This window comes from Micropterus salmoides, unplaced genomic scaffold (assembly GCF_014851395.1).
Source record: "Micropterus salmoides isolate LMB-PRFRI ecotype aquatic unplaced genomic scaffold, ASM1485139v1 Ms_hic_scaffold_19, whole genome shotgun sequence".
Classification (NCBI taxonomy): Eukaryota; Metazoa; Chordata; class Actinopteri; order Centrarchiformes; family Centrarchidae; genus Micropterus; species Micropterus salmoides.
Genome location: NW_024041039.1, coordinates 13,476,091 through 13,489,813, shown reverse-complemented (window position 1 = coordinate 13,489,813; position 13,723 = coordinate 13,476,091). Strand labels below are relative to the sequence as shown.

Below are 13,723 nucleotides of genomic sequence, written 5' to 3'. Positions count from 1 at the left end.
ATTGCTTTACATAAAACATAAAAGCAACAGGGAAATATAAAAAAGTTTAAAAGCAACATAGGAAAATTGAAAAAATACACATTAAAATATAATAAAAGTTACAGTGAAGTGTACAATGAGGGTTAAAAGAGTTAAATGGAAAATAAAAACAGGGTTGAGCAAATAATTGAGTTACAATTATTTTGAAAAGAGAATAAACAGAGAAGTACACTTAATCTACTCTCTCTAGCTAGTCTGTACTTGGGTCCATAGCAATCTTTGGGTCCACTGAAACTCCAAACGCCCATAAATGTCACCAAAACACAGCAATATAGTTTTCTTCTGTTCATTTGGCTTGGGTGCTATGTAAAAAATTCTTATAATCTTATAACAAATGCATCCATTTAGGCAGATTCCACGATATTCCACATTTTACAGTTGATTCCATTTTTTTTTTTTATCTAATTCAGCAAGTCCTTCATAGGGCCCTACATATGGTGTATTTTCGGTAATTGTATTTGAAGGCTTGTTCTCCTCTAGTGGTCATGCAGAGCTCACAAATCTCAAAGTCAATGTTTGATAGTGAGCATTAGTCTAGACTTAATCTTATTCATCTGTAATAAACAGCAAAAAAAGAGGAAGGAAATGATGCATGCTGACTCCGTACTAACATGATGCTGAAAATTACCAATGATTGACTGAGGACTTGTGGACAAAAAGCAACTTATTGCTACAGGAAATTAAAGAATATCACTGCCCGTATGCTGACATATTACAGATTTCAAGATGTCACCCTGAAGCCAAACAAGTTAACTACGAGCAGAACAGAATTGTTTTCCTGGAGCCAAATGTAATTCTGAAACAAGAAGCCCTGCTCTGAAATTGGCAGCTGTCCAGGTTTTTTTGTTCCACTGACAGATGTAGCTCTCTACTTAAGACAAAAAGTCATCTCTTCAACAAACAGCCAATTCAAAAGACCCACACGAAGAAGACAGCTCAAACTCACTGCTGTGGTTACAAGGTCAATTGCATAACATCCATAAAACATGCAACAGATAAGAAACTTCACAACAGGCATAACTTTAAAACTGCAAGTAAGGTTATTTTCAGTATCAGGATCAAGGTAATTTATTTACCATCATACAACACAAGCTTGTACAATGAAATTGAAGTTTTTAGTCCCAGATAAACATTAGAATAGGGTAACACAAACAAGGGTAATACATACAAAAAAGTATACAGTTATTTTTATGTTATATATTGATATATACATGAACATATACACCCAGGAAATAATTCTACAGTGCATATTTTTTTATTTGCGTCTGGGAGAATGTAAACAGCAGTAACAAGATAGTGATGATAATATGGCTTTCATCTTTACACAAAAAGTTAGAGATTTGGGAAACCGTGTCCATCCCTTTCGACCACATTTGAGCGGCAAGCATCATCGACGTAAACACAGAGTCCATGTCTTCTAATCTTGACAGAGTCTCCCGCTCTGTCAGCTCAGAACACGGTCCGCCTTGATCCAGGATGAAAATGGAGCAGGTATTTGTAAAGATGTGGGCACAACAGTTCCAGGTTTCGCGTTGTTTTGAGTCCCATTTTGTCCATACTAGACAAGTCTGCTGGGCCAACATAGCTTCTACTCCGGCTCTCTTTACACTCCTCCTGGGACGATCACCGTCGTGCCTGGTCAGGTTGATAAGGTTGGGTGGATAATCTCTGTTAAGGTGCGCTGTTTTTTAATCCAAACCACAGCTTCCTTTTCCAATTACTATTTCTGTCAAGAGTAATACGTGTTTCAGCAATAAAGCCGGAAAAAATGTTGAAAGTATCTTGTTTTTCTTACATTCAGTCACATCTTATGACTGTATTATAAGATATGATCCTGGAATTAGAGTAGCAGTGATGGCCTGGTCTTCCATCCTGGCACCCTGCTTAGCGTAAGAGTTAAGTGCCCACGGCTGTCTCTACAGCACAGTTCCTCATAGGCTTCCTTTAGCCGTGTGACATACCACAGATTACATAACACTGCCACTGTATGGCCCTGAGACGTTAACTATATGTTACTGTAGCCATGAGACTGTCAGTGAACCCCTTCCCTCACCCTTACATACACAGTGCTTTCACATAGATACAAACATACTGAACACTTAAAGTCACACGCACCAGTTTTCTATCTCCACTGTGCTGGGAGGCACAGCCTGGTTTCACACTCGTGGTTTGGCTGTACAGTACACACACACACACACACACACACACACAACTCAGAACAATGCCTGGCCGGCTTAAATAAATGCCACATGACTAAGTGCACTACATAACAGTGCTGGCCTTCACTACTGTGCTCCCACATGTGATACAAACATCAGCTTAGTAGGAGAATGTTAGTTTAGGGCAGCCAGCAAAAAACTTTTAATGTGGTAACTTTGGCAAGATATAAACTTGGGTGATTGTGGTGATGGTAGTAAATGGGATGGGAATAAACTGTGCAATTTCTTCATTTGTTTTAGAACATTATGCAACATCCATTCACACATTCAGAATATTGTATTTCAAAGTAGGACTGGGTGAAATATTGCATATATCCAATAGATTTGAAGAGCAATATGGCAGATGACCATAATCGTCATCTTCATTTATCAATTTATTTTTTGCGTGAAAAGCAGCAGGCATTTACATGCAGGGGACTCGCTCCCTCTTCCACACAGTCACAGATTCCCTAAACTAACCAACCATTGTTGTCCTTATTTAACTTCAATTCCAGACAAAGGGTCGATCATATGGAGGTGGTTCAGTTTCTAGAGGGCAGATGTGTGTCCAAACTGTGATCCTCTGCAAAATATACCACAAAACAATTACTATTAAAGCCAGCAGTAGCACAAATCTATCCATGCTCTAAGATGGCGCTGTGGATGGCTGCCTCTGTGTTTGGTGCATGTTGTTTTGTCTTGTTTTTGTTTGTAACTCAGTTTTCTGCTCTTATACCCGGAGCTCGCTCACCAGAGAGAAGCTCATGAACATCAGGGGAAAACCACCAGCGGATTTATTTCCCATTTTTCTCGTGTCATCTGTGGAACTTTTATTCATAATCTGTTTTATGATTCACAGAGATGTGGCTGTGTGGAATTATACTGGACTATTCAGAGAAGATCGTGAGACAGATCTCTCCAGCAAAACGAAAGGTGCACAGCGCCTGCTCCTCCTCCAGATACTGTGTGTGGAGCAGAAGAACCCAGACTCCCTTGTTATTGTCCTTGGTGACTTTAACAAAGGAAATCTCAGCCATGATCTCCCCAACTACAGACAGTTTATAAAATGTCCTACCAGGTTATAGTTTTATTATTCTTCTATAATTTCGATATTTTGTAAATTTCATATTTTTACATTTATATAGGTTTATGTCTGCTGTAGTCACCAAATTCCTTTTGGGTAAAAACTACTTAAATACAGCGGTTTCGGATTCTTCACCTAAAACAGCCCCCAGTGCAGAATAAAGAATGCATAACAATATAACAAATGTTCACTAAATATTCAATAAATGTTATTCACTTGAATCATACACAAATTAGGACTTGATTTCTTTATTAAGATGTTTATTGTGTTGAGAAAAAAGCTTTTATTTAATTTTACTTGTGACAAAGATTTTATTTTAACTGTCACTCAGGAGCAAAAATCAGACTTTAAAACTCGAAAGAAATAACGATAATTATCAATATCGAAACATTTTTGGCCATATTGTCCAGCCCTATATGCAAATCTGCAAACACAACCATTGATAATCCTGGATATACACTTAAGAGAGAATTACAGAATGGTAAAATATGGTTCTGTCTAGCTGAAGCCTGAGTGTGTGTTTGTGTGTGTGTGTGTGTGTGTGTGTGTGTGTGTGTGTGTGTGCAAGGCTCCAGACAAACTTTTCCACTGGTAGCACTGGTGCTACCAACTTTCTCAGTTTGTCGCACCAGCACATGATTTGGTCACCACCCTTTTTTTTTGGTACAGGTATTAATTAATGACAGCTGGTAAGAAGTGTGGAGGGGCTCAGTTTCCATACTGTATAGACACCTTATTTTTAAAACCGGACGCTGTCACATGTGTGTCATTGCGCTAAATTTAACAAGTCTGACCCAATATGATAAAGTCGCTTACCTGCCTGTCAGCTCGCTCTGTTCCGTTACCATAAAGGCTCGAATATGTGTGCACTCTAAATGTAGGTGCAGCTAGCTTAATCGCTTTCTCACAGACGAGTGACAGAAACACTCAAAGTGGGTCAGACCGTTTGTTGCCTTTTCTAAGAAGTCAGCCACAGATGTGGATGTGCTAGGAGACAATTCAGCAGAACAGTGTCTTCAAACGGTGATTTTTGCATTTTTCTCAGAAACTTAAAAATTCTTCCACACTGCTGACAAGTTAACGTAATTGTTCAGTACAATCTAATACGTGTTCTCTCTCTCTCTTTTTCACATTTGAGCAGAGAGCGAGAGAGAGAGAATGGGTAAACTCACTGTGTCCTGGAAACCAATATTTCAATGTGTCAGAAAAGATGAATCACTACTAGGTCAACAAACTGTGTGTATGTAGCTGAAGTTTAGTATTGTGTCTTTCATTATTTATGATTTTATTCCTATAAAAGTGTTTTGTGGGACCTCGTCAAAGCCCAGTTCCTTCTTGAAATGATGAAGTCCTTCAAGCTCAAAAACCTTTAAGTCTCTCTTTATCAGACACCAAATAATAGGTGCTATTTGTTTTAAGTTATCGCTCTCAAAGCCAAATCAACATATCAATAAAAAGGTGCAATTATAATTTACATAGATAGTGAAATGATTTAAAAATTTGTATTTAAAAATCTGCATTGTTGGTATATTAACAGCATAATGCAGTAACTTAAACACAACAAAATTGGAGCAGATCAGAAAACAGGGACTTACTCAAATATAATCAAATATACTACCAAACCGAGGGAATAGGTCTCTAAGAGGTCTCTAAGCCTACTTCAAAATAAAATACTGGTGTCCTCTGGCCTCTGCAGGCAATTAAGTCCAAAAAGTTATTTTGAAGAAAATCTATAGGCCATATCGCCCTGCCTTATTTCAAAGGATAAGAAAATACAAAATGTTCCTCCTTTAAAAATTATCTGACATTGAATCAACAAAAGGCTTTTCAGCACAAGGATGAAATAGCCTCATGTCTCTACACATAATAAGTAAAGATGGCAGTGAATGAATGGCAGTTCCTATGGAGCCTTGACCTCCCCCACTGACCAAAACAGGAGATGCACCGATTCAGCTGGGTTACATAAAAAGTAAATAAAGTACAAATGCAAGAGCCCACAGTCCCAGCAGTCACACAGTCCAACAATAGACCTCTTCATCTTTACAGAAAGGTTGGAGTCACTGACTGTACCAAACTTATCTTGCTCCAACCAGGTGATGTAGTAACCTGGGGGTATAAATCCTCCAACTTTAAGGCAGTTTAAAGTGGCATCACCATGGTTTTAAGACGGACCCAGTCGTACTGTCTCTCTGTCGAGGTTACACTGACACACACACCCTTCATCGCTACAATCTAAGTGTTAAAGAATGAGCAGTCTCACTGAGACAATCTTAGGTTAAGTGTGCAATTACCAAATAAAGAATGAGGTATACTCAGATGAATCAACTTGTTTTTTATGTGATTTTGATTTCGTTCATCCAATTTAGCTACAGTATGTGATGATGAGGTGAGAGTCAAACTAGCGATGAACAAACTACTTGATTAATCAATTAGTTGAGTGCCATAACATTTTTTTTTTTAAGTTTTTTGATTAATAAGTCAACAGTAGACTGATGCCAGGAAATAAGCAGAGAGAGATGGGAGTGACATCCAACAAAAGTCCCGGGCCAGACACAAACCAAGGACATTGTGATTCATGGTCTGGGCCTTAAACCCCAGGCCCAGGGTCCCTTATCACCAACAAATTTGATAATAAATAAAATCTTTTTTTAAGCAAAAAGGCCAAACAATTGATAAGGCCAACTTCTCGAATGGGAGAATTTACTGCTTTGCTCTGTTTCATATCACTGTAAATTGGATTTCTGAACTGTTGATTAGACGAAATATGTATCTTTGGGCCCTGGAAAAGTACTTACATAGAGAATAAATTTTTGGATTAATCGATAATAAAAACCTGGTATGGTGGATGTGGTGTGTTGCTGGCATGCCTTCTAACACAGGGACACACATAGGTCCTCTATGTTCATGCATGGATACTCTGCAAACTATTCCTCTCTCTACAGTCTTCAGGATGCCCTTCGCCAGTGTTGATATGTAATTATGTGAAAAATGCTTTGTGTATTCAATGATAGAGGTAATGGTGAAAAGAGTAGACTCAATGTCAACATTACAAAGACACATTAAAAAGCAAACAAATACAGAATCAAATAATAATAAAGAAGGCAGGACTGTTGCCCAGTGTTCAAAGCCACATTTGAGATTCAAACCAGCAGCTTTCCACTGAAGTCAAATCTCTAATCTATCCTTATAATATCATGTATTATGTGGTAATCATTATTTAAAAAATTCAAAAGAAGCTACGAGACTGGAGACCAGTAACTTTAATAGATTTTGGCGCAGCAGAGCTCAAACAGGGCACGGAGGTGAAGGCTGCTGCTGGGGACGTGATGAGACTGGCAATACAAGTGAATATCAACCAAACTCATTTCCACATTAAAGGAGAAATGACTCATCATAAACCCTTAAGAAAAACAGTGTCCGTTTCCAGAAACTTGTTGTTAATTTGGATTCGCGCTCGACACAGTTGGCTTTTATGCGCTTGTCCCTGAGAGTGTAAACACACAAGCTCAGTGTTGAGTAGCTATATTACTGGTAGGCAACCATGAATTTAAATCCCGCACAGAGAGACTGCACTGACATTTGTGCTATACTGATATACTCTAAATTCCTCCCAGTCACCAATAACTAACTTTGAACCTTTAATGATGTGATCTGCTGTTGCCAAAGCAGAGTTTAATACACATTCAATTGGAAGGATTAAGAAATGTCATTGATCTTCATAAGCAGTTCTGCTGGCAATAAAATAAATACTCTCCAGCTATTCTCCTCATGAATAATATCCATGGCTAATTCAATTAACATGCAATATCTCAGCAAACGTTCAAACAGAGAAAGAAAACAAAATCATTTAATCAATATCTGGTGAAATAATTATTCAATTTGAGCGTAAATCTGATCCATTTTAAAAAAGCAATAAATTGATTTTGCGTGTCATCCCATTAGCAGAGTAAATGTAAACATGCTCATCAATGTGAACATTAGGGAGAATTAAAAGGAGAAGTGTTGAAATTATACTTTGTGTTGCAACAGCCCAATCAACACAGAAAGGAGAGAGGGGAGAGGAGAGGAGAGGAGAGGAGAAGAGATTTACATTTGTCCTCTGACCTGAGAGGCAGATGAAGGTCATGTAGTCACCCTGACCACCAGTGGCCAGGAAGGGGATCTTCTTCTTGGTCCTCCTCTTTACCTGCACAGCGGCAAGCATCTTCTCATCATGTGGTATGAAGACCTCCTTGTTGATGGCGGACTTGGCACTCATCTCTGAAGTAGGCAGGAGTGAGCAGCTGGTGAACAGTTAAAGTGGAGAGGCCGAGATCCACTCTTTACTGAAGAGGAGGAGAAATTAAGGAAAATGAAAATGAAATTAAACCGAAAAGGCGGACCAGGCTAACTATTTACAGTACACTAGAGTTTCCCTCTCCAAACTCCTAAAAGACAAAAAAAACACATACTTTCTCACTTATCCAACGAAGGTTAAAATCAAGGGCAACTGGACTTGGTTGAAGATACTGGAAGACAAACATAACCTATTGGCCTCAGGTGAAGATACCAACGATGGTCGTTCAGTCTTGGCCACAGGTAGTCTTAACGACTGTAACGACTGTCGTCACAGCAACAAGGAACCCTAACAACCAAGCAGTATCGATGACCCGGGCCAACGACCCCACTGAGGTTAAATAGCTGAGTTTCCCTGCCAGTCAGTCAGAACTGAAGAAGTCCTTTGGATGAGGGACGAAACGTCTTCCAGTATCTTCAACCAAGTCCAGTTGCCCTTGATTTTAACCTTCGTTGGATAACTATGACCTGGATGACTGAGAATCTTCATAGACATACTTTCTCACTTGAATCCAGATACTAGGGTTTTATCTGTGTGTGTGTTGAGATATACAATGCTTTTGTCTAATTAAAACTGCTGACAGTGTGTTCTGTGGATTATCTAAACTAAGGCATTTGCGATATTATCGTGATATTATAAAATGAGATTTTCTAATCGCAAATGCTGCGATTACACTCTGGTCACATGACACACAAGAGTTAACCAGTCCGCAGAGGAAGCATCAACTTCGCACGTTACGCTGTACCTTGACGTCTTGTTGTACAATGGCCTTAGGCTTGACAGAAGCTTACACTACAGAAACTTGGTAAATTGGTGGTGTTTGCCATCCGCGACTTTGGCGGACAGGAAAAATGCACAACAGAAAGACGTGTGTAGTAAGGTAAGGGTATTGTGGCGATCGTCACACACGCAGCCACCAGTCAGCTCAGAAAATATCTGTGAAACGGCCTTTCAAACCAAACTCACACTCAACTCCGTTGACCAGTGGAAATTTGCTTACCAGCATGCGGGAGTGGAGAACTCCAGTGTTGTCGGAGAATTACTAAGCTTGTCTATTAAACACGAGAGGCGTCACTTGGTTTTATTTTCGTTGGCCAACTTTTTAACTGAACCTCAAACTGAGTATTTTTTGAGTTTTTTTTATTGAGAGACGGACTCCTAGGAGATTTGAACTGAGGTGGTTGAACTGTGGGTTTCGTATTGAGCGCTTACTGTACAATATACTGTGGTGAATATACGGTGGTGTTCTGTAGGTAGACCGACCTGATGATATGATATCATATTATTTAATGCCATGACTTGGCTCTCAATTTATCTTTCTCATATTATTATAATTTGATACTTCTTCTCCGCCATTGCTCATAATAATAATTCATGCATCACCTAATTTCATCATAACACCAGCCTGGCCTACAAGAAAGAACAGTGTATGTTTAATCTATCTAATATTGTGTTGGTCATCCAATAGTCTACACTTGATTTATTTCTTGTCCTTTTTGAGTAATACAGAAGGTAAAGAGCTTAAAAATGAATCGCATATTAAATCGCAATATTGGTTTTAAAAAAAAATTGCAATTAGATTATTTTCCAAAATCGTTCAGCCCTAATCTAGGGCACTAGAGATAATTGAGAAAATGCATTTTTTTTTCATTTGGGTGAATCCACCTATACTAGCCTAAATGCAATTTATTGATAAAATGTAAATATTTTAATAATTAGCATGCAATAATTTAACTTCCTATGTAAAGCAGTAATTTACATGGTTAGTTGATTTAAAAAAATGGAAGGAATATTTACAGTATTTACAGGTTGATGCATTTACAGCTCATATTTACAGTAATGCAATAAGGTAATTGTTGGTAATATTTGGGAATAGATGAGTATGATTGTTGCTTCCTATTAACTGCATGCACGTTTAAATCACTTTGGACTACTCCCGTGAGAAAGTTCTGGGGAGTAATGTTGGGGGCAGTCAGGCAAGCAGAGTGTGGAGCCATACAGTCTCTTAACCTCCCTCTCTTTCTCTCATCAACAACTCTTGTTTCTGTAATCAGCCCTGTGGATTTACTGATGTGGATATTGGCGAGGGGAATAGTTAGAAGTCAAGCTAAGGCTTCATTCATTGGAAACCTATTCAACCCTTGTATAAAGATAAACCCAGTGAGGGTTAAGTGACAGGGGTTGAGCAGAGATATTTCTGTTAAAGAAAAGTTAAAATTTGCAAAAAATTTGTCTCAGCCATTGGGCCAATCACTTCGCTCTGTCTCCAGAAGTACACACAGAACCAATCTGAATTTGTACACTGTACTGCAATGACAGAGGGAGAATGGTTGCATTTCTCTGTGTTGCAGCCAATCTTCATGCTCCACCTCCCTAAATGCTTTGCCAATGTTCTCCTTGGAAGCACTGCCATTCACAGAGATGAAGTGACTTTAGCTGAAGGTGTTAAGAGTACTGGTAAGTCTCACTGATACAGAACAGCAATCATGTTTCTATTATTACCAGCCAATGTCTACTACTGAATTTATTTCTTAGTGACTGGGAATATACCACAAGAGAGTATAACTGTGCTTAGTTGGCCTAACTGTGCAAGATACAGTCATAAAGAAGTGGGTTAATTAGGTCCAAATGCTCTTATGAGGACTATGGAGCTTAATCATTTTCTCAGCCACACGCATTCACTTGACGCACACAAGCATTCACAATCACACACCGCACAGGCCACACTGACAAATCAATCTATCTGTCAGCCTCAACCAGTTGTTGAATTACTCTACTGTCAGGCAAAGCAAGCCAGACTGCAAAACAATTCCTTTATCAAACTGGCTTGCTAATAAACCTCAGACCACAAAGTTGCAGCATGCTTTAAAATGAGTGCTCAGCAGCCGCGGAGAAGCAAGTGGAGTCAAGGTTTCATTCACTGATCATTATAAAAGCAAAACCTGCAGGAGTAAGAGGTTTACATGTATAGCGAAAAGTGCACATGCCAAATTTTCCACCCCCAAATTTAGTGACTGAAAGGCTGCCATTGTTGACTGAAGGATTACGTCAGGCCAGAAGGAACGCTTCAACAGCAGTTGAACATAGAAGCTTTGGACACAATACCATGGCTACAATATAATACAATCTATTAAATAGCACTGCTGTAAGTATGACTTCCATGAAGTTATTGTTCAAATTGAGTGTTTCAGCTATATGGTAATTTCTGAGACAGCATTTAATGGTGGTTTCATACTGAATTGCATTACAGGCAAGGATAACATGTGTAATGTGTATAGGAGGTTAAGAAAAGGAGTTAAATCTTGAATACATTATAGATTTTAAAAAGGTAGAATGTACTGCAAGCCCACTGTATTATACTGCATTATATATTAGATGAAGTTATTGTGTACATCTTGTATAAAAGACCCAGACAGACATGTAAAAGGCTTGCTGCATTAGTTCTACATTTACAACCTTTGTTTTGTGCACTTGTTTCTGTCTACATCAGTTTTACGATCGCACTGAATAGCCTCTGTCTCCCTTTCTCCCTGCTCTTTCAGCAAGGCAAGACTTCACAGTAAACAAAAACCTGGGCCAAGATGTTGTGGAGAGTAATTAGAGAGGCTAATAAATATTCTTTTCATTGGAATTTAAAAGATGTTAAACGTCCCGACACTTCGGCAAGAAAACTGACCCCAACTCCCCTATGAAAATGACCCTCGGTCAAACGCACAAAGTTGTTTTGCACTCAACCCTCTGTCAGAAGCAAGAAAGCTCATTCACTCTGGGCCGTTTAAGCGAGCCAGGCACCATGTAAAGGATTTGCAAAACTGTGAGCTGTGTGTGCATGTCATTCTGAGCTCTGATAAAGACTGCAAGACCTGTGCTGTGCTAGTCCAAACTCAAAGTGCACAAACAGTACAGCACTCAAAAGACTTTTACATCATGTCCTCTGAATATAGCAAACAATTAAACTGCTGTTTATTTCTGATTCTGATTTTATTTTTCCTTGCTGAGGGATTAAACAACTGCACAATTGTTGCTACACATACACTCACCTAAAGGATTATTAGGAACACCTGTTCAATTTCTCATTAATGCAATTATCTAATCAACCAAGCACATGGCAGTTGCTTCAATGCATTTAGGGGTGTGGTCCTGGTCAAGACAATCTCCTGAACTCTAAACTGAATGTCAGAATGGGAAAGAAAAGTGATTTAAGCAATTTTGGCGTGGCATGGTTGTTGGTGCCAGACGGGCCGGTCTGAGTATTTCACAATCTGCTCAGTTACTGGGATTTTCACGCACAACCATTTCTAGGGTTTACAAAGAATGGTGTGAAAAGGGAAATACATCCAGTATGCGCAGTCCTGTGGGCGAAAATGCCTTGTTGATGCTAGAGGTCAGAGGAGAATGGGCTGAATGATTCAAGCTGATAGAAGAGCAACTTTGACTGAAATAACCACTCGTTACAACCGAGGTATGCAGCAAAGCATTTGTGGAGCCACAACACGCACAACCTTGAGGCGGATGGGCTACAACAGCAGAAGACCCCACCAGGTACCACTCATCTCCACTGGACTGGAAAAATGTTGCCTGGTCTGATGAGTCTCGATTTCTGTTGAGACATTCAGATGGTAGAGTCAGAATTTGGCGTAAACAGAATGAGAACATGGATCCATCATGCCTTGTTACCACTGTGAAGGGTGGTGGTGGTGGTGTAATGGTGTGGGGGATGTTTTCTTGGCACACTTTAGACTCCTTAGTGCCAATTGGGCATCGTTTAAATACCACGGCCTACCTGAGCATTGTTTCTGACCATGTCCATCCCTTTATGGCTGCCACGTACCCATCCTCTGATGGCTACTTCCAGCAGGATATTGCACCATGTCACAAAGCTTGAATCATTTCAAATTGGTTTCTTGAACATGACAATGAGTTCACTGTACTAAAATGGCCCCCACAGTCACCAGATCTCAACCCAATAGAGCATCTTTGGGATGTGGTGGAATGGGAGCTTTGTGCCCTGGATGTGCATCCCACAAATCTCCATCAACTGCAAGATGCTATCCTATCAATATGGGCCAACATTTCTAAAGAATAAACCTTGTTGAATCAATGCCACGTAGAATTAAGGCAGTTCTGAAGGCGAAAGGGGGTCAAACAGTATTAGTATGGTGTTCCTAATAATCCTTTAGGTGAGTGTACATATTGTACACATCTGAATTCATACTCATTTACACAGCCACAGTAACTTCCCCAAGTGAGCTCACACCTTCCTCCTCGGTTTCCATCCTTAAGTTCCCCTCCCTTTCTCAATTTCTGGATGGTATAATGAATAAAAAAAAAAAAAGAAAATCAAGGTTATTTGTTAACAGTCACTGATTTTGTCGCTCTCTAGTAGCAAATCAGCCCAGCAGAGGTCCTCTCTGTGGAAGCCCTAATCTGTAGCTTCTCTCCCCCACTTCCTCCAGCTGAGAAGGCTGCCCACATCTCCCTGCAAGCTGTCACCAGGCAAAGGGAAGCGCATATCCCCCCCTGCCTCAGGTGGCCCACTGAAGCATGACGAGAAGGAGAGATAGGCGAATGGGGGATGCGAGGAAGAAAACAAGGAGGAGGAAGAGGAGGAGGAGGCAGACAGGAGCCTTAAGGCAGTGAAATGTAGCCAGCTAGAATGCAGTGCTTCTGGTTTGACTTTGAGCAGTCTTATGCAATGCTCACAGTGAAGGGCTGAGCAGTTGTATCGGATGGAGCCAAAGAGCTGCTGTGGCAGTGAAAACGACGTACATATATTTCACGGCTGCTTATCACCCCATTTCCAAGCAGAGCTCCTTTCATAAACAGTTCATTAACTGCAGGCTGTGTATTGTCAAGCAGTCAAAATGGCAGCACTGTTCCGCTCATTCCCTTGCCCCTCCCCACATTAATACACTTGCTCAGTGTATTAATGTGAAATGTGTTCAGTCAGTGCTCACAGCTCTCCTGGGACCTCATTGGAGTGGGGTCTTTGATTTAGCTGCACAGCCACTTCTGTTAGTATCAACGCAGCTCCAGCTTGTGTTCACAAGCCCAGGAACCTGCCAC

At 39.9% G+C, this 13,723-nt stretch overlaps 1 protein-coding gene across 3 annotated transcripts in view; it reads right to left on the bottom strand.

The window, feature by feature from the left end:
- Positions 1-13,723, bottom strand: part of stxbp6 (syntaxin binding protein 6 (amisyn)) — a 66,647-nt gene that overhangs the window by 45,964 nt on the left and 6,960 nt on the right. For all 3 annotated transcript variants that reach the window (XM_038728549.1, XM_038728548.1, XM_038728550.1), the window contains one exon: positions 7,426-7,646. In XM_038728549.1, coding sequence (XP_038584477.1) covers positions 7,426-7,579 — 154 coding nt within the window. In that variant the 5' untranslated portion in view covers positions 7,580-7,646. The remainder of the gene's footprint in view (positions 1-7,425; positions 7,647-13,723) is intronic.